General features: G+C 37.1%; 1 protein-coding gene across 1 annotated transcript in view; it reads left to right on the top strand.

The window, feature by feature from the left end:
* LOC149538582 (FAD/NAD(P)-binding oxidoreductase) overlaps positions 1 to 22,233 on the top strand; it is a 272,028-nt gene that overhangs the window by 148,045 nt on the left and 101,750 nt on the right. The window contains exon 9 of the mRNA XM_089799888.1: positions 19,226 to 19,303. Within this exon, the coding sequence (XP_089656014.1) occupies positions 19,226 to 19,303 (78 nt within the window). The remainder of the gene's footprint in view (positions 1 to 19,225; positions 19,304 to 22,233) is intronic.

Raw genomic sequence — 22,233 nt, 5'->3', positions numbered from 1 at the left:
AGGAGAAATTAAAAATATTAAAATAATTTTGAAGTCATTAAATAAATTAAAATTAAAATTAAAAGTGATTAAAGTGAAATAAATAAATTAAAAGAATCTTCTAGAAGGAGGAATTTAATATTATGTTATTTCTTCTAGAAGTAGGTCCATCTATTGGAGGAAAAGAATAAATAGTGAAGGCAGCTTCATTGTTGACCATCGAATGTGTTGCCATCTACTCTTCCGGATAGCTTGTGGAGCCAGAGGTTTCTACAGTTGCTACATTGATCGTTGGGAACAAACACTCCCATTGATTTGCATAATTGAGGTGGTGAAATATCTTCCGAAGGGTTGCGATTATTGGAGAAGACAAATCAGTCTTCTCATTGTGCCAAATTTGTGGCCTAGGGCTAGATTTGTGGAGTAAGGAATAAGTTGAATATTGCTACAGTAACTTTGCTATAGTACCGCTGCTATAGTGATGCTACTATAGTAACTTGCTATAGTACTGCTACAATACTGCTGCCAAAGTGTTGTTGCTACAATGATTTGTTACAGAAAAATTCGTATTTTTAGAGCAATTCTAGGTTTTTATCTATGACATTTTGCATTGTTTGAGAATAGATATTTAGGGCATTGGTAGGGTTTGTAAAGTCTGTTGTAATTTGATTTATATCAAAGTTTTATATCAGAATTTGTTGCCCTAATGTCTTTTTGATGTAGAGGCATATTTTCCTATTTGTAATTAGTGTTATTCAAAAACAATTGCATCTTTATTGTTAGATGTTTGGTGTGTTTTTTGCAAGCATATTTATTAAATTTTGGCATTTAGAAAGCAATCAGAATTTAGATATGCAAAATATGTCTTGCTTGCAAAGTGTTTGATGAAATGTCAAACAAATGAATCAGAGAAGACTTCCTGTTTGACGAAGTTATACCCTGTTGGGGTTATTACAGTATACTTGGACAGTCATGAGCTAACTTGGATGTTCTTTTAGAATTTATCATGAATACATATATGGAAGTTCTGATTTCTGTTCTTTCCGTCGCAGGGATTTCTTTTCCTCTTCACCCCTTTTCATTGCCCACTCTAGTTAGGGTGAGTCCTTGGTGAAGTAACTCTCAGTTGTATATAGTTTAGTTTGATTCATCATGTATTTCTATCCATGGGTGAGTAAACCATGAGTATAATCCTGTGCAATGATAAATTCAGTTCTTACAACATACAAACTTTAGAGAAGAGCTAATGCAAAAGGAAAGGCAAGTATTGGAAATGGAAGATAGAGAAAAACATAGGCCTTAAAAAATTACGCATCTTGTACATCTATCTCCACTTAGAATTAACATCTTTCAGAGAACTCAAAATCAGAAATGTCAAGAGCAATGACTTAGAACATATACTGGTGCATAAACATTAATGTAAAGTTCGATGTATTGATATAGAGCACAATATCGGATGCATGGATGCTGAACAAAACTTCGAAATCAAGAATGCCAGAGAGCATTGATATAGAACCACATACAGGTGCATAAATAATAACATAAGAATCCGATGCATTTATTTAGAACATAATGTCGAGTGCATGAACGTAGAACATAATATGGTTGATACTCCTTTAATAGCTTAGTTGGTGCTCCAACTGCTCGGCTTGGAACAACTCTAGATGTGCTATGAATGAGATAAGAGACAAGAAAGGCTAGTGTTCAAAATCGAAAAGTATTTTGCTTGTGTAAGAGGTAAGAAATTCTTGTCCGAAGTCAAACGTACCATTATATATAACATCTATTTCACTAAAGTAAGCCACGGCCTTTCCTTGTCCGCTCGCTCAAGGTAACGCTTTCAAGACTATTGGTTTTAATGTTACCGAGATTGAAAGTAGAAAAGAAAAGGTGGCACCAAGTTTGTCACCAAATTTAAAAGAACTTACATGGTCGCCTCCCAAGGGGAGATACAAATTTGATTTAATAAAAAGCTCCTTTAGAAAACATTTATTTATGCACACACACACACACATATATAAAATTTGTAAATGATCCCATCAAGCTATTATTGTATCTAAAGTTGTACTCATTAAAATATGTATACTTATATGTGTGTAATTTATTATAACATCATATCATCTTTGATGTATGCGCATGTAGATATATACATATATTAATAAGTACGAACTATAGATGTTTCTTTAATATCCTGGTGGTATCGTGTGTCTATATATATATATATATATATATATATATATATATATATAGGTAATGATAATAGACAATGGAGGGGACATCACACAACAACAAAGGTAATGGTTCTGAACATGAATTTGATAATGATAGCTATATATATATATTTTAATATGTTTGACCAAGTAGCTCATGTTATTGCCCAATGTACACTCTTGCTTGCCTAGTCGTTTACCCTTAGCCATGGTGATTCAAGATTCATACCTATTTGTCCAGTGATGGTGGTGCCCCTGTGCCCAATTCTTTTTTAACAATTCTTCTATCCCTTTGATGTGCTCCCTACAAGGAAATTCTCCATAGTTAAATCATATTCCTCAATATAATAATGATTACCATAACAAGTTGTTAATCATAAACAATCATAACAGCTTAACCACTTTTTCACTTCCCATGAATTCATGATGAATAACCAACTTTCCAAAATAGCATTAAAATATCATCATAACGGTTAGCTAGCATGCCAATCTTCATATGAAATTATAACGATTAACCAACTTACCGTTTCACATGAAACCTCAAACAATTATATGAACAATTGAGATGAAGCCAAATTTGGGATATAAACTAAAGAAAATTAGAGACCTCTATGGGCCAAAAAACTAATCGAAGAAAACAGTTCAGCTCCGACCGAGTCTATTAGAGAAAGAAAACGACCAAACCTATTCTCTATCTATATTGCACTCATGAGTGAACTATCAAATTTAGAACCCTCTAATGTGAAAGAAACCATGAAAGAACAAACTTGGAAAGATCCCATGAAAGAGGAATATAACTCCATCCTTAAGAACGATGCTTGGGATATTGTTCCTAGACCCAAAAAAAATCAGTTGTATACTCAAAATGGTTATTTAAAATCAAACATGCCTCAATGTAAGTATTGACAAACACAAAGCTGGGTTTGCTGCAAGGGGTTTCTCTCAAAAGAAAGGGTTGACTACAAAGAAACTTTTTCTCCAGTGGGCAGATATGCCTCTGTTAGAACTGTAATAGCTATTATTTCCTTTAAAGGATGGAAGATTCATTAAATGAATGTGAAGACCGCCTTTTTGAATGGAGCAATAGAAGAAGTTTATCTTGAGCAACTTGAAGGATTTGTGGTACATAATAAATAGTCACATGTATGTAAATTAAAGACAACATTGTATGGGCTAAAACAAGCTCCACGAGCTTGGTATGAGCGAATAGATCATCACTTGACTAAACTTGGTTTCTCTAAAAATGACGCGGACCCTAATGTGTATTTCAAAATACTAGGGGATATGTTGATTCTGGTACTATATGTGGATGACCTATTGATTACAGTTGAAGATCTAATTATCAAGTGTAAACAAGATCTAGCATCCGAATTTGATTGAAGGATCTGGGATTACCACACTATTTTCTAGGACTAGAAGTATAGCAACATACTAATGGGATCATTCTAAATCATGGGAAGAATACACTAGATCCCAAATAAGTGCAAGTCTATTACATGATTACTGACTAAAGTAAGTCATTGACTGGCGTGTTAATATACTAATTGACAAAACAACCGAAAGGTTCAATGTAAAAACCCCAGCTGGCCATAGCCTTAACAATCATCAATTTTCCTTTGCTAATCAATAGTCTAACATAAATGTAATTAATGTGCAAGTCTATTATATGATGACTGACTATAGTCATTGATCGGTGCGTTAATATGCTAATTGACAAAACAGCCGAAAGGTTCAATGTAAAAACCCCAGCTGGCCATATCCTTAAAAATCATGAATTTTCCTTTGCTAATCAGTAGTCAACATTTCGTCAAACATTTGGCAATCTTTACTATTATTGTTGCAAATTTGATAATCTGATTTTCAAAATTACACTATAGAATGCAATTTGGCACTTATAATTTCATATCAATTTAATACTAAGAAGTTTGTATGAATATCAACATTAATTCATAATTTTGCCCTATGAACTGTACAATTATATAATTATAAAAGACAAAGAATTTGTTCTAGCTTTAATTCATTACCAACAATGTGTTAAACAAATAATAGCAACAATAATATTTAAAATGCCAAGAACTTGGTAATATAGATTGGCTTTGACTTTTAATTTGCAGTCCAATGTGAATCTACAACAGCTCCAATAATATATGTCGTAGGCCATATAAATTGATCACAACTCTTGAAAATTGTAATACGGCCTCCCAGAAATATCACACAAACCCTCCTTAGGTGAACATGACCCTGCAATTGATAAACTGCTGCTTTATAGTGAAAAGACAGCCCTGTAACATTCAAATTGAACTCCCAGCCAAGACGTAGAATAATTCAGCCTTCAATTCACTCTTTAGAATCCAGCCTTTAACACTTGTTCAATCAACTTCTCAATAATAGTAGATACAATAGAGAAGGAATCACAATTTGCTTTACCTCAGCATCAAATTGCAAGATAAATTCAGAATCAAACCCCTATACTTAGCAAGGGCACAAAACCACAGACTCAGAATTGTCACAAAGACAACAAGCAAAGAGATAAACAAATAATCAGATGCTTTCCTTATCAAATGTCCTCATATTTATAATCTTTAAATGACACTAGTTTCCCAAAAGAACTCCACTTAAGAAGCTTTCTCTACACAACATTAAAATATAATAAAGTGCCATTAATATAATTTATTAATTGCTTTTGTCTCAAAAAATGTCCTTTTCCACTATAACTTAATATTTTGACAAAGGCCATTGTTTCTTGTTTCCTTGATTTAAAACTTTTCGTCCTGGTTCCAATGAGCTATGATACCAAGGTGACCAACAAACAACACCAACAAAAATAACAACCTCAACATATTTTGGTGAATAATAATAATAATTCACCCATCTTGTGAAAACAACTGAAGAAGCATCAGAATCGAAATCTGACAACACCAAAGTGATCCTGATGATGAAAGATGAATGCACTTGATGGGGTGGCTTACTATAAATAAACGCTCCCTCCAAGATTCTTGGAGCTCAAACCGGAAGCTCAAAATAAAAGTTGAGAGCATCACCCAACTCCTTTGACTCAACGGAGCTCATCGGAACAAACAAATCCCTCAAACGGAGCAAAAACACTCCATAGGCTCCTGGAAAGCCTATAACCACACAACTAAGACCCTCAAATCCTACCGTCGGCTCACAAGGGTTGCGATGGTGAATTGACCTGGCCAACTGTAGGAACCTGCTAAAAATGGGCACATTACAATCCTCCCTCCCTAAGATTGCTTGTCCCCAAGCAATGCTAAAGCAAAATGGACATCACAATCCACTTGGATCCCAAATGTAGAATTGTGTACTATCCCTGCTGTGTACAAGCAACTCCTGTAGCACCAACACCCAAATAATGGACATCAACATCAGAATCATCTAAAAACTGACCTGAGGCGCTCATGAAGGCAACAATTCACCTAAACTCAACCAATTGAAATACCAATTCTGTCCACACCTGAGTCCCCGTCAAATTGACACTCACAACCAATTGCACTGTAGAGATGGTAACAACCGTATGTACTTGAAACACTACCACCAACTCCAACCTCTGCCAAACTATCCTGGGTGTGTAGATACTGCAAGGGATCAAACTTGCAGCTATCAATCCCATCTGCAAAAGATGGTAGACACTCTATAAGAATCCCCCCTCATATCCAAATTCTCCATAAGATACTCCATGAAGGACTTTGTGCAGTAGAAATAATGTTGAAACATCCACTTGCTCCCCTACGACCTGCAGCTGATACCTCTGAAAATTGGCACCGTCAACTGTTCAATGCTATCAGCTGTATGAGATGAAAAAATAGATTCGCTTCTAGTAGAGGGAAGCAAATCAAGATGAGAGCCCAACTTCCCTGATACTCTCATCTCATCTGTATCTACTGCACCCATATCCTGGATGGTGTGTTGGCCACATCACACCCATCATCCCCAACTGTAGAAGCGAACTCACCGCTAACCACAATATGCAACTGAATTGGATCTAGGGCTGGTGTGGTCCGAACATGCTCCAGCTCCACGGTCACCTCATCCAATCGTGATTGCGACTCTTGAAGAGCCCACTGAGTACACTGAAGAGAGTCCATAGTCACCTCAAGCTCTTGGGTGAGCTTCACCACCACCTACTTTTTTTCTAACAATGTCTCATGATAGGTGCTACCCCACTCCAGAAGGTAATCCCTGTCAGCAACTAGTTGCGAGTAATTATGCTTCAAGATCCTGATAGCCTCTCGAAGTGTGTGAACCTCTGCTAGAGAAAGAGTACTATCACCATGCTCATTGGACATAGGAGCACCCCAACCAAATGTAGCTAGCATTTGACAAACAACAACATGATGCCCAAGCGCTAAAAAAATGTCATTATCACTCACCTTCAACTGATTGGTCACATGATGTCTCTGTAACCCTTGACTCCTATGCAATCTCTCTGTCTCACTAATTGCACCGTGACAGGAAATTGAATCAGAACTACCCACCACAAGATCACTCATACGTGTGCCATCATCCTCGCACAACTCCACATCCGAAGAAATGGAAGCCCTCACAATATCAATCTCCACACATGTCTTAGCTTCCACCTTAAATGTAAGATCATGTGAACATCGATCCTAGGACTCATCAGAAACGTCTTTGGAATCATCACCCAATATCTGATAAGGGATATAAAAATGGACATATAGATTGAAGGCAGCCTCAATAATATATATCATAGGCCATATAGATTGAACGCAGCTCTTGAAAATTGTAACATAGCCCCTCAAAAATGTCACACAAACCCTCCTTAGGTGAACATGACCCTACAATTGATAACTTGCTGCCCTATAGTGAAACGACAGCCCTGTAACATTCAAATTGAACTCCTAGCTAGGACGTAGAATAATTTAGCCTTCAATTCGCTCTCCAGAGTCCAATCTTTAACAGTTGTTCAATCAACTTCTCAATAATAGTAGATACAATAGAGAAGCAATCACAATTTGCTTTACCTCAACAACAAATTGTAAGATAAACTTAGAATCAAACTCTTATACTTCAGCAAGGGCACAAAACCACAGACTCAGAATTGTCACAAAGACAACTAGCAAAGAGATAAACAAATAATCAGATGCTTTCCTCATCAAATGTCCTCATATTTTACATCTTCAAATGACACCAGTTTCTCAAAAGAACTCCACTTAAGAAGCTTTCTCTACACAACATTAAAATATAATAAAGTGCCATTAATGTAATTTATTAATTGCTTTGGCTCCAAAAATGACCTTTCCACTATAACTTAATGTTCTGACACGTAAGGCCACTGTTTTTTGTTCCCACGATTTAAAACTTTTCATCCTGGATCCAATGCGCTATGATACTAAGGTGACCAACAAACAACACCAACAAAAATAGCAACCTCAGTGTATTTAGATGAATAATAATAATTCACCCATCTTGTGAAAACAACTGAAGAAGCATTAGAATCAAAATTTGACAACACCAAAGTGATCCTGATGGTGAAAGATGAATGAACCTGATGGGATGACTTACTATAAATAGACACTCCCTCCAAGATTCTTGGAGCTCAAACTGGAAGCCCAAAATAAAAACTGAGAGCATCACCCAACTCCTCTGATATATTTAACATAATCAATTGGAGTTCAATATGATTTGATTTATTAATGATGTTATTACATAATCAATGTTTATTGGATAGTATTAACACAAGTTTATGATATACACGTGTATATATATATATTTATGATCCACACACACACACATATGTGAGTCCATTAAATTTAAACTATTAATAGTATACAGTGGAAGGATAGATATTAATTGCATAAGTGCAGTAGATCATTTAATGATTTGATTTTTTCGATTGGGTTTATCTAACCAAAGCTATAAATCAATAACACTCTCTCTTAGCTAGGGAAGATAGTTTCGATCTAGATAAGCAACAACTTATAATCATTTCAACACAATATACGAAGGGTGTCACATAAAATTTATTATAATTGATGTTATCTCATGGTATCACAAAGAGTATGGTATGAACATGAATATCAACCATAGGATATTCACCATACTTATGTCTTCTTTGGCATGTGCATTGGCATCATGTCTTATGATGCCTGTTTGTTCTTAAAACCACAGATTTCAAATCTTGGAGCTTTGCCATTTCTCCAATAGGGTTACCCAATCAATTCTGGCCAATGAATGAGAATAATCCAAATTCCCCTACACTTCTGGCTTCGCTACACCTAGGCCATTAGATCTTCACACTTCAAACCTGATCACCTGGTTCAAAGCTTTTTTATAGCAAATTTAAATCTTTGTGAATTCTTAGGCTGGCAAGGTCCTCAAACTCGATCAATATGCTGTTATATGATTGTTTGAAATGGTTGAATGTTTATGTAAGGTTATCTATATTTGATTTGATGCCTACAAGAAGGAAGTATATAGATTACTGACTTCAACTATAAATCCAATAAATATATTTCAATGGTTTTCAAAAGACCAGTGCCTCTACTTATCCAGGCAACAAAGTCAAGTACAAAAAGGATTAATATGTACAACCCTATGAGACAATATTTATTTAAATATACTCATTTACATCCTGTGCTCTGCAAAAGATAAATCTTATATGCAATTGGCTGTTAGTCGAAAAGGAATTTAATTTTTCTGGCTGGAGGTCCGATTAGACAGAGATAAGGAAACACCTATTTCACAGTATCCCTGATTGTCGAACAAAGAATGCAGAAAATTCCAATGCAAAAGCTTTGGCAAAATAATCCAATGATATTTTTATTGATTATAAAGGACAAATCAACACTATAATTTTAATCTCTTCGTCTCAGATAAACGTAAACAAAAAAGGACCTTTTATTAATCAATAAAATATTATATATATATATATATATATATATATATATATATATATATATATATATATATATATATATATAGATATTAATACATGTTAAAAGCCATGCATTTTTAGTCCTTATTCCTCCTTACAAGATTTGAATTTTTTTATAATGATTGTATTGCTTCCCAATTGCTCTTCTTTCTGCTGATGTCTTCATTTAAAATGACTTACTCCTTCCTCTTTTATATCTTCATATGGGTGTGACCATTTAAAATGAAACATCGTTTCTTTCCATATCAGAAAATTGCACCTCTTTAGTTTTAAATTATTTTCTTAATTTCACCATTTAGTTCAGGTAGTATCTTATCATAAATCATATTCAACATCCTTATCGAACATTCTTCATTGTTCCTTGTATACCAATATACCAATACTTGTATACTTATTACTGACGATGCACACACAGGAAACTATATTCATTACTGTTAGAATCTAAAAAGATTAACAACCCAGAAAACTAGTGCAAAGAGTAAATATCTAAACTATGAATGCAAATGATACGAAATCAAAATAGCAACACAGAGTTAGTCTCCAAGAGAGTAATGCAAATGCTAGAAGCAAAATAGCATTACGAGGATGCAAAAACAAGAGATACAAATACAAGCCAGGTAGCATGCTTATATAGGCTAGGAAAAGGGAGGAGGTGGCAACACCAACCAATGAGGAGCAACCATCTATCGGACTAAAGATAGCAAAGTATCTTCCCAAGATAGCTAATGGATGCTCACATGTAGGAAGGTGACACCTCTCAACCATTCACCTAATAAGACATGCTTTATTAACCTAAGCGAGATTATTAAAAGTGTAGGAAAAACCTAACAAAATAGGAAAAATAAAAAACTACACTAACACCCCCCCATAAGTGAAGCTTAGGTGGATGTAGAAATGGGTCCTGGCAAGTCAAGCCTAATGAGGTACCCATGTACATAAGATTTCCCAAAAGAGAGAGAAAAGAGACCCCCCCACACAAAAAAAGTCAGGACTCCGAGTGAGAGGAAGAGGCCTCCCCAAAAGATGAAGCATCCTGCACCCCCAACAAAGCTCGCAAATGAAGGAACTTGCTCTCAGTGAAGGGTTTGGTGAAGATATCAGCAACTTGCTCGGAAGTCGGACAATAGCGAAGGCCAATGACATGACCATGGATGAGCTCCCGGATGTAGTGCATGTGGACCTCTATGTGTTTGGTCCGTTGATGATGAACTGGATTCCGTGAGATCTGAATGGTACTCTGGTTGTCACAAAATATGACTGATGGCCGTCTGATCTGGATACCAAACTCAGTGAGAAGATGTTGAAGCCAAATGGCCTCAGTGGCAGCATTTACAGCCCCCAGATACTCAGCCTCAGTAGAAGATAGAGCAATAGCAGACTGCTTTTTGCTCGACCAACAAACAGGACCTGACCCAAGTGAGAAGCTATACCCTGAAGTAGACTTGCGATCCTCAGAATCACCTGCCCAATTTGAATCTTTGTAGCCCACCAAATCAAGCTCAATACCTGCTGCGTAGTGAATCCCACAACTATGAGAACCCTGAATGTAGTGAAGGATCCGCTTGGCTGCTTTCCAGTGTAACTCGTGGGGCTTCTGCATGAATCGAGAGACCATGCCTACAGCATAGGAGATGTCAGGTTTAGTATGAGTCAAATAAATGAGACTCCCAACAAGTTGGCAGTACAAAGTGCCATCAACAAGTGGAGAAGAACATTGAGCCTCAAGTTTGACTCCAGAAAGGAAGGGAGTCGGAGTAGGCTTACAGTCAGCCATATGAAACCTCGAGAGTAAATCTACAGCATACTTGGATTTTGTGATGGTGATCCCAGAAGGAGACTGAAGGATCTCAATCCCGAGAAAGTAATGCAACAAGCCCAAGTCAGTCATCAAAAAACTGTCTTGAAGGGCCACTTTGACAGCCTTAATGGTGGTTGAAGAACTTCTTGTGATCAACAAGTCATCAACATACAAAACCAAAAATAGAAGTGAATCACCCTATTGCAAAATATAGACATTAGGATCAGAATGGCACTGAGTGAACCCAACTGATAGAAGGAAGGAGTCCATCTTGGCATACTAGGCCCAAGGAGCTTGTTTGAGGCCATAGAGAGACTTTCGAAGACGACACACAATTGAAGAATCCTGAAGGAAGCCCTGTGGCTGCTCCATGTAGATCTCCTCATGAAGGTCACCATGAAGAAAAGCACTCTTCACATCCATCTGATGTACTTCCCAACGATTAGCTGCAGCAATGGCAAGAACAATTCGAATGGAATTCATTCGGGCAACTGGCGCAAAAGTCTCAGAGTAGTCAATCCCAGGAACCTGGGAGAATCCTTTGGTGACCAAGCGAGCCTTGTGTTTGTCAATTGATCCATCTGCTGCAAATTTTGTCCGATAGATCCACTTACATCGAACAAGTTTTCTTCCTTTAGGAAGAGGGACAAGATCCCAAGTGTGGTTCCTCATCAAGGAACTATACTCTTCCTGCATAGCTGTATCCCACTCAGAAATACCAGAAGCCTCGTGAAAGGACTATGGATCTGAGGCAGTAGCAATGAAGACATGTGGAGGATCCTGGAATTGTGAACGAGTTCGCTTGGTGTCTGATGGATCCCCAACCCAATCACCTGCAGATTGCAAGGTCTGTCTAGCCCAAAGTGGGCAAGAAGATGGAGAATCTGGAGGGGAATCATTAACCTCTGAATGATGACTAGGAGAGGAAGGAGGTGAGTTCTCTGAATCACTTTCTGCATTAGAAGTAGAGGTAGAAGACTGTTCAGGTGAATCTGACTCATCAGAAGATCTGTCATGTATTCCAAGTGACTCTAATGTCAAGGTAGAAGGAGTTGGAGAAGTGATAGAAAGTGAGCTTGAAGATCCCTTCTCAAACTGAACACTCCTCTCAATGAATAACTCATGTGTAGTAGGGTGGAGCAATCGATAACCCTTCACACCATCAGGATAACCTACAAATATGCAAGGTCTGCTTTGCGGATTGAAGGCCTTACGTTTCTCTATAGGAATGTTGGCCCATGCAGGGGAGCCAAAAACTCGAAAGTGCTTAATTGATGGTTTCCGACCGCTCCAAGCTTCAAAAGGAGTAACTCCCTTCAAGGCTCGGTGAGGAAGACGGTTCTGGATATAACAAGCACAGTTAATGGCTTTTGCCCAATACTGTGGTGCAAGAGATCTAGAGTGAATCATACAGTTTGCCATTTCCTTCAAGGATCTATTCTTCCGTTCTGCAACACCATTTTGTTGAGGATTGTATGGAATTGAATGCTGTAAATCAATCCCCTCTGAAGTGCAAAATCTTTCAAACCGATGGTTGACATACTCACCACCATTGTCTGTGCACAAAACCTTGATGGCTTTCCCAGATTGCTTTTCTACAAAATTTTTGAAGTCTTGAAAATGATCAAATACCTCTGACTTCTGTTTGAGAAAGTACACCCATGTATATCGAGAAAGGTCATCAATGAATGTGAGGACATATCGGGCCTGCTGAAAGAAGGATGTTGAAATGGACCAGCCAAATCACTGTGAACTAACTCTAGTATTTGTGAAGCTCTCCATGCCTTACTTTTGTCAAACTTTTCCTTAGGATGCTTACCAAGAATGCAACCTTGGCAAACACCTCCTGAGAATTGAACCGAAGGCAACCCTGTGACCATGCTCTGCTGGTTGAGCTGATGCAAATAGCGGAAGTTAAGATGGCCAAACCGCTCATGCCATAATTTACTCACATCATTAGAGTGAGTGAGCAAAACAGATGAAGGAGGATCAGGAACAAAGTGAGAAAACAGATAGAGCCGTGACTGATGATCTGCTCTCCCAACTGCAACTACAGAATCACTATGCAACTCACGTATCTCCACTGAATCGGGAGTGAACTCAACCCGCTTGCCTAAACCTGTGTGAGTGATTTGGTATATTGATAGGAGATTAGTTGATAATGAGGGTACACAAAGAACATCATGGAATGTGCCATCCTCCACATCAACAGACCCTCTCCTACACACCTCAATAGGAGTGTCATCACCCATCAAAATAGAAGGCATAGTACATGGCTCCAAGGATGCAAGTTCTTCCTTAGATGAAGCCATGTGGTGTGAAGCACCCGAATCAAGAACCCAAGTGGATGGTGAGGAAGCAACTGCAACAAGAGCTTTGCCCTTTCCTTTCCCCTTGTTGTTTTCTTTTGCCTTGTTAGACTCTTCATTAGAACTTTGTTTGATAGACTTAGGAACACTAATATTATTCTTCTCAAGAATGTATGTCAAGTGATCAATTTGTTTCTTCAAACATTTATGTTCATCATGACCGGGTCTTTTACAATAGGCACATTTAACCTTTTCTTTCTTAGGCTTATCGCCCTTAGAGGATGAGGTATCAGTAGTTGCTTTTGAAGCAATTGGTATCTGATCCTTCTTTTCCTCACTATTATTTTGTTTCTCATCCTTACTATTGTTGTTACTACTTTGTCCTTTTTGTTCTTTTGTGCCTTGGTTGGTTGCTAAGGCATGTGACTTAGAGGACTTAAGAGTGCCCATCTGGATTAGCTTGTCCTGTTCTCGAGTGAGATTGAGAGCAAAATCATCTAGAGATGGCATGGTGAATTGAGTACCAAGTGCACCCTTAGTAGCATAGAAGGTAGAGACAAACACAGAATATTCTGAACTTAGCTTAGAGAGAATACTGAGAATCAGTTGTTCATCTTTCTTTTCAATTCCACATTGTTTTAACTGCAGCCTTAGTGATTTCAATTTGGTGAAGAAATCTTGGACTGTGTTGAAATTGCCTGGACTCAAACTAATTAATTCATTTTCCAACATATGACCCCTCATTGAATCTTGTGTGCCAAATAATGTTTCTAGCTTTGTCCATACTTCATTTGGTGTATCCAAAGACTCAATGTGAAATAGCAAGTCAAGAGAAACAGACAAACACAATGTTCCATATGCCTCATCACATTTGTTAAACCACTTAGGCTTGTCTTCATCTTTAGCAGGTTCAGTTTCAAGTCCCATAGTTATCCTATTTAATCCAACTTTCCTTAAGTGAATTATCATGCGTGATTTCCACTCAAAGTAATTGTATGGAGTTAGGATGGGCATATTTGTTTGATACATGATGAAGAAATGCAAAGAAATGCTAAAAAGAAGAGAACCCAGCCACGACAATGCCCCCCCCTTTTTACTCAATCAAAGAACCCCCCCCCCAAAGAAATATGATTTGGCACTTTATTTTAGTGCGTTTACAACTACCACTAGAAAGAAATACTTAGTGGTCTTGATTTCAATGCATTACAAACCCTCATGAAGAGCATATGCTAAAAGTGAAACTTGGGCACAATAATCAAGGAAACAAATAGCACCACTGCGATCTACTCGAAAAATCATGCACTTTCAAACAAATAATCGCCTCGATACGAGGTCGTATGAGAAAGTTATGATCCTCCGAAGATTCCAAAACGAGAACTGTGCACAGTCACGGCTGAGAATCTGCAATTTCTGAAGAATTCATGCATGAAAATCCAAAAACAAGTCCACTAGTGGATAGAGCACAAAAAAATAGCCAAGTTCATAACAAGAATCATCAAAATCGGAGTCTGTATGAGCAAGAACGAGACATTTGAAAATTGCATTCAAATCTGCGACTGCCAACGGAGAGGGGTATGGCTGTAGCCTTTCATGCTCAATTCTGCAAAATATACAGCTTGCATGCAAAATCTAAAAGTTACCCAGATAGTTTTTCGGGGCTGCGAACAAAACCCAAAAAGCGTTTTCCTTGCTGATGTACAGAAAATGTTCCTGTAGTGTAAATCAGATGCCTTTAACAGTAAAAAACGGCTCCAAAAATCAAGAAACGACTCCAGCAAACAAAATATGACATGCAAATGCTGGATTAGCTTCCTAAGTCCATTAATGGCATGCTGGAACCTGCAATACTGATTGAAAACTCCAAATATGCAAGTTGGTTGTCAGATTTGAGATTGAAACCCCAGATAAAAATCGTTTTTGTCAAAACTTTTCTGATTCTCAAGATCATCCAAAGATGCAAGAGAAGAGCATACTTCGTTTTTCAAAAACTACAATAAAATTTATTAGCCCCCCCCCCGAATCTCTCAAATAAGGAAACTAAAATCTACTCTTGCACATAGAAAAGTTCTGATACTATGTTAGAATCTGAAAAGATTAACAACCCAGAAAACTAGTGCAAAGAGTAAATATCTAAACTATGAATGCAAATGATACGAAATCAAAATAGCAACACAGAGTTAGTCTCCAAGAGAGTAATGCAAATGCTAGAAGCAAAATAGCATTACGAGGATGCAAAAACAAGAGAGAGAGTAATGCAAATGCTAGAAGCAAAATAGCATTACGAGGATGCAAAAACAAGAGATACAAATACAAGCCAGGTAGCATGCTTATATAGGCTAGGAAAAGGGAGGAGGTGGCAACACCAACCAATGAGGAGCAACCATCTATCGGACTAAAGATAGCAAAGTATCTTCCCAAGATAGCTAATGGATGCTCATATGTAGGAAGGTGACACCTCTCAACCATTCACCTAATAAGACATGCTTTATTAACCTAAGCGAGATTATTAAAAGTGTAGGAAAAACCTAGCAAAATAGGAAAAATAAAAAACTACACTAACAATTACCATGCATCACATTACTTGTTTTCTTTTATCGCTGCATCCAAACACTTTATCAACCTTTAATTACTTTGCAATTATTCTGATGTGGAATCCTGAATGTTCAAATACCGTTCGTATATGCACAAAGGCAACATCAATCGGTGGCGCATTTTAGAGATAATAAGTTGTATTGTTTCGTGAATATTATGGTGTGTTTTGTATTCCAGATGCTGTAATTCATTTTATCGCTGCCTTCCCTTATTATACTTGCTGTTGTGTCGCTGAACTCTTCTATCTACAGGCTTTCTTTCCATTGCACATAAACCTCCGAGATGGGCATATTACAATTCGTTCCAATGTTTTAAGCATTCAACTTGCAGATCACTCTGTCCTTCTTACCATTAGTCAACCATAGACATAGCTAATGCTTTGAATGTTTTCATTATTCACGTGGGGATTTTGTTCACATGTAATATCTTACTTGGCTCCGTCAATCAATTGTTCATACACTGATTGGGAAACTTGTTTTAATCAGGCTCACTTCTTAATTTGAAGATTTTTGTCTCTATATTGAATATCTTATTTTCTTCAATGATCTTGTCATGGCTGGTCGTTGTTGCCATTTGGAAGGAAAAAGTGATTACTGGAAGACACAGTCCCTGCTCATTAAGTGAGCTCCTACGAGAATAGTTGCCTGACTTGTTTTGAAATAGACTCTCAAAACGTACCACAGAAGTGGTATCACAAACAAACCCACGAAAGAGTCCGTTCACAGTGAATAGAAATTTAATAGGAGAGGACATTTTTCATACAACAATCGCCTTTTCTGAACAGAGTCACTTTCGAGCCAAATGAATTAGTAAGGGACTATTGTCCAAGGAAGAATATGCATAGTTCTTTCAGAAGAATTTGAGAGTGAGTTTATCATAGTTATCAGGCTGTGAGGGTAGAGTATGGAATTGCGTCAGGTCTGTATTACTGAATATTAATGCTGCCTGTGTATTACTGTTGTGTATTCCTTTCTTCGTTCTTTCATCAACATGAAACTACGCTGGTTATGTAATGGTTAATAACATGGATGATCATTGTAGAATTATATTGATCAAGTATGAGTTGCTATGTCTGTTATCTTCTTAGCGATTCTGATCTCAAGTAGATGATGTTTGTAGATGTCATGGTTCTTATCTTGTCTAAATATCAAATAATATAGGAGTGAGTGTTATCGGTCAAGTGTAAGGAATAGTGTTGTTTCTCATCACCTCCTTCGCTTCGGTGCCCCTTGCAAGGGGGACGAAGCAGGCATTCGACCCTCCTTCGGGTCACACCAAATCTGTGAGACCTTGTAGAGGTCACACTTTGCAGCAGCACCCTATCTCTAGCAGCTCCCAGAGATCGTCCAGGGAACTTCCTCACCCCAAACCGTATCCTTTGGTTCTGGATTACTTCTCGTCTGTGAGGAGTCCTTAGGCTTTTCGTGTTTCCTTGTTCTTTTGCTTTCTCATTTGTTCTTTTCGTGGACACTGTGTGGAGCACCTATTGCGGGTTGTAGCCTTGTTGTACTCTTTCCGGTTCCTTAGACCTTGGTCTCTTATTGGATATTAATAAATTTATCTTATCTAATATTATTTTCGGAATGTGCAATGAGATAGCCATTGTGCAAAGAGCATCTGCCATTTTTGATATATTTTGTAAAATATATGTAATTCTACTGCTTCTGATTGATCTGAAGTAATCACTTGTCTGATATTAAATTTGTAATGGCAATATAACACAAAAAAATAATTAAAAACAATAAAAATAGTTTCTTTTTTTGCATTGGCTGACCGTGGCAGAGTCCAGCTGACAGGACTCACCAGGACTCCGTCGAATCAGCTGGCAGTGCCCAAAAGACTCTACAAGCCTGACTTGGCTTGCGACTCGCAGAGTCCTGTAACTATCACACACACACACACACACACACACACATCATCTGAACAATACTGTTAAACTGCATAATATTCCTGTAACATTGAACAGTACCAGTAGATTGATAGTGTAGTGAATTCAGTCTATTCTAGCATAATCTTTGTGCGTAATTTGGATTGTTATTTATTACTGCACTTGAATAAAGATTGTTTTTCCACAGTTATAGATGTGTTTAATGGTAGATTATAACTCTGTTGAAAGACTAAATAGTTCTTTTGCTGCAAATTTCTTTCTAGTAGATATGCAGTAATCTAACTAACAACATAATACATTTTCTATGCTAGTCCATCTCAAGTTGATGACTGTGGGTTGGCAATTAAGTGTGTCCCCTATCTAGAAGGGGTTGCTTGTGTATAGGATAACCTTGAGTTGCTAGGATGGATAGGTCTTAATCACAACTGGATATAGGAAATCTACAAGAGACCCCATTGTAATTCAAATTGAAAGAGTTGATTGGAAGAGGGATCAATTGATTCTTTTGCTTGAATGGTGAACAACATTTAGCTTCTAGGCTCCCTTGAATGGGAGTGATAACTACTTTGTTATCCAGATAGACCTATTATTTTTTCCTGCAACATTGGTAACTAGTCATATTTGCTTGTATGCCTCCTCTAGAGTCTTCAGTGGTAACATCTTAATGACTAGGTTGTTCTCTTGACGGTTATGTGTCTCCTCTTTGTAATTCAAGGCTTTTATTTAAGACTTGGAATCTTCAAGCATCATTTTACTCATAGTTGGCATAATCACCGATTAATCGGCGATTAGCAACTAATTGCTGCTTTTTCCAGCATGGCGAGTAAAACTCAGAAAAATTCACGACTCACAAACTTTAAAAACTCACTGGTTTTTTTGGTGTGACGGCAGATTAAGTGCCGAGTTTTTCTTAAAAACTCGGCAAGCATTTACCAACAACTCAGTCGCATGACAGACGGGCATTAAAGGCCAAAAAAGTTTTTTTTTTGTTCACCAGTTTCATTTTCAGCATTTGGAGGCCAAAAAAGGTTAAACTCTGCTTGTTTCTTTTGTGTTCTCTTTGTTCTCTTTAATTAACTCATTACATGCATCTTCTCATTTAATTTTGCAAAAAAATATATTTTTAAAATTTAAGCGGTTTTTTAGGTTCCTGAGTTTTTCCCGAGGTTTTTAAAAAAACTGGCTGATTTTTTCCCGAATAAACTTTTGGGGGCTTGGCGAGTTGTCGCCGAGTCCGAGTTTTCCAACTATGATTTTACTAATATATAGTAGGGACTGGGACAATATATTTGCAAAATGATCTTAACAAATTTGTTGCTAATGAATAATTTTAATCCAATTGCAAAAAAATGGATTTTGCTGTCTACTAGCTGTTTTTACATGTCTATAACACCTGTAAATAGATATATATTAGGGCAAGAAATAGATGACAAGCAAAGAAGTGGAAGGCAGAGAGAAGAGACATGTTTTCTTAATGATGGTAGAAATTCCATCTTTGTGTCTTACTTTATGTTCACTCCTCTCTTACTACAGGTTGCAGGTGGAACAGGGGTAACTCCCATGTTACAGATTATTGATGCTATTCTTAAAAATCCAGAAGACAAGACAAAGGTTGTATTATCCACTTAGTGCACTCCATTTTATTGAAATGTCTAGTCTATATCTATATTGAAATTTTCAGCTTGGTTTGAATTTCACGTCATTAATTCTTAAGGGTAACATGGGTAAAACATGTTTTTGAATTTATGGCATGGGCCTGAGTTGAGGCTAAAATCATTAACTCTCAAAGATAGCATGGTTACAATATGGTTTTGTATCTTTCTTTAGCTTTTCACACATATATATCACATCAACACTTGCAAGCAATATTTTGGATGCTGAAGTTAGATTACAAGTTTGATGGTATGGTGGTATTCTCTGACTCTGTGCTTAACATATACTGGTTTTATGCTTAATTGTGTTTTCTTGTTGCCAATTGTAGTTGGCAAAAATGTGAGGTCCAAATGTTATTGTGATGTGGTGATTTCTGTAGGCAGTGTTGTGGTGCTGTAGTTTTACTGGAGTTTAAAGTATAGAACATAGGGCAGTAATGTTAAGTCAATAGTTACAGGAAAAGATTTATTTCAATCAAGTTCAAGAACTGTGGAAATTGTAATGACATGAACATTGGAGTTTAATTTTTATTGGGATATTAATGATAATTATGTATGATGTAGTGTTGAATATTGAGTACACCTTTACTGCTGTAAAATGCCAGCACATTATGGTCAAAATGCTGGTCACTTAAACTCTTCCCTAATCTGTAGCATATCTCTGGAATGTTGGGGTGAACAAAACATATGAATTTTTGACAACATTCTAGGTATTACACCCACACTTCATTAGTCACTAGAAAGAGTGAGTTTAATAATTCGTTTTAAGTTTATAATGTTATGCCTAGGTTGATCTTAAGCTCTTCCCTTTGTACCAGACCTCTGGAATGTTGGGGTGAACAAAATTTATAAATCATTTGACAACATTCTAGTTAAGCACACACACTTATCATCAGTCACTAGAAAAAGTTGAGTATTTTCTTTTAAGTTTATAGTGTTATGTCTAAATTGGCTTGTTTATGGTATCTAACGTTCATGGGCAATTCTTTGGTTTCCTGTTAGTCACGGTGGATAAAAGTTAGGGTGGTTGAGAGATTAGTTGAAGGTCCAGCCGACACAGCTAAGTTTGACATTGATAGTTGTAGTAAAAAACAGAAGTTGATTTCAGGGATTCTTATATCTACAACGTCCTTGATATTCTTGTTATTTTATTGGCATAAATTTCACAATATATGAATACAAATGAATTATTATAACTATTTCTATGATCTGTTCCCTTATATTTATTCATTTTGTATTTCCTTATAGGCTTATAGTACAACTGTTTTCTTTATTATTGCATACAAATATATGGTGGTGTTTCCTGCATAACCACAGCCAGGTAAGCTAACATTGTAGAAGATTTGTTTTAGTAGAGATGAAATGAAGGACGACTAACATCTTGTTTTCTTTATTATTGCATGTTACTTCTCCTTCTTATGGGACATTGGCATAAGAGAGTATATAAACAAAGAAGCCAATAAAATTCAAGTAATATTGAATCAGGTTGAAGATTATTGGCATTTGTACAGAGTAGTGAGATAACTATTTGTTAATTCTCACTGCTGAATCTGTATAGGTTCTCAGCCCGAAATTGTGTCATTCTAAACTTCTTCTTTTTTCTGAAAGGAGATGGAGCCATGAAAGAAAAGTAGCAAAAATTCTTTATTGTCGATAAATTTCTTGGTCAGCATCGTAAATGACAACTTTTTGCATGTTTGGGGACTGAACCAAAGTAGGATGGTTGCAGCAAGGATGCAAAATACTAATGTACCCTTAAGGTAATAAGAGTTTTATTTGGGTTTAGCCTTATCTAGTCATGGCTAGGATGCCTAATATGTGTTTTGTTGGTGCACAAAGTTGTAAGCTTCCAAATTGCCAAAGCCAGTCCTTTTGATTGCAAGGACTGTCAAACATAAGAGAGGAGTCCTTTGACTTATGATTAGATAGGGTGATATACATGGAAATACGTTTCTTGTCTCTAGGGGACTTGTTTTTGCCCCAAAAATGTTTTGGGGACAATGGGACGAAAAAGAAACACTCCCTAGCTCCCGATTTCAAAAAAAAAAAGGAAACCATAGGAAATGTACCCTGACATGTGGGGTGGTGATTTGAATCCAAAACGCCTAGGGTATGCCTCAAATGTCCATGATCTGTCCTTGAAACAAAAAAGCGTCCCCAAAATATTCAGATGGTTTTGACTTTAAATATTAAATAGAAACACTTTAAAAAAAATTCAAAGTTTGAATTCATGCCCTCAGTTAATAAAATTCGTGATTAAATAATTGGCAATCAAACTTGTTAGACACTAGTCAGACACCAAAACAGACCAAACACTAGGCAAGGTGGAAGCTGGTTGTATGGTAGAAATGTTTATACAGTGGAGGTAGAAGAGGGTAATGATGCAGGGGCTGTACAGTATACAATGGTGATAGACGTGTGGCAATGTAAGAGCCATACAGGAAGCTTGTATGGTGGGGCAAAGGAGTCCATATGGTATAGACTAGAAGGCTGTACAGTACTAATAGAAGGTCGTACGGTATAGAATGGAGGGTCTCACGATGGTGATGTGCTTGGCTTGGGTGTGTACGGTTGAGCTAGTGTGCAGATGAATGGTAGAGGAGGCTGTAAAGAAAGTACGCCAATATTGCCAAAGTTAGATTTAATGCAAAAATACACAAAAATCGTTGCCAAGGATTGAATTGCCCAAACACAAACAGAGATGATCAATTTAAACAGTTATTCCTCCAATTTGCAAATATGATGGTGCTCCGATTCGCTAGATCTAAGCAAAGTATTACAGAGACGTAATAGGGTGAGGGTTGAATCCCACCGAAACTGGAAATAGCAAAGTAGGGAAGATCTTCCACTTCTGAAATGGCGAACAACAGAGAATCCCAACTGGAATTC

Source organism: Cupressus sempervirens, chromosome 9 (assembly GCF_028749045.1).
Source record: "Cupressus sempervirens isolate cs-2001-9-10 chromosome 9, ASM2874904v1, whole genome shotgun sequence".
Classification (NCBI taxonomy): Eukaryota; Viridiplantae; Streptophyta; class Pinopsida; order Cupressales; family Cupressaceae; genus Cupressus; species Cupressus sempervirens.
This window is presented reverse-complemented; position numbering and strand designations above follow the sequence as displayed.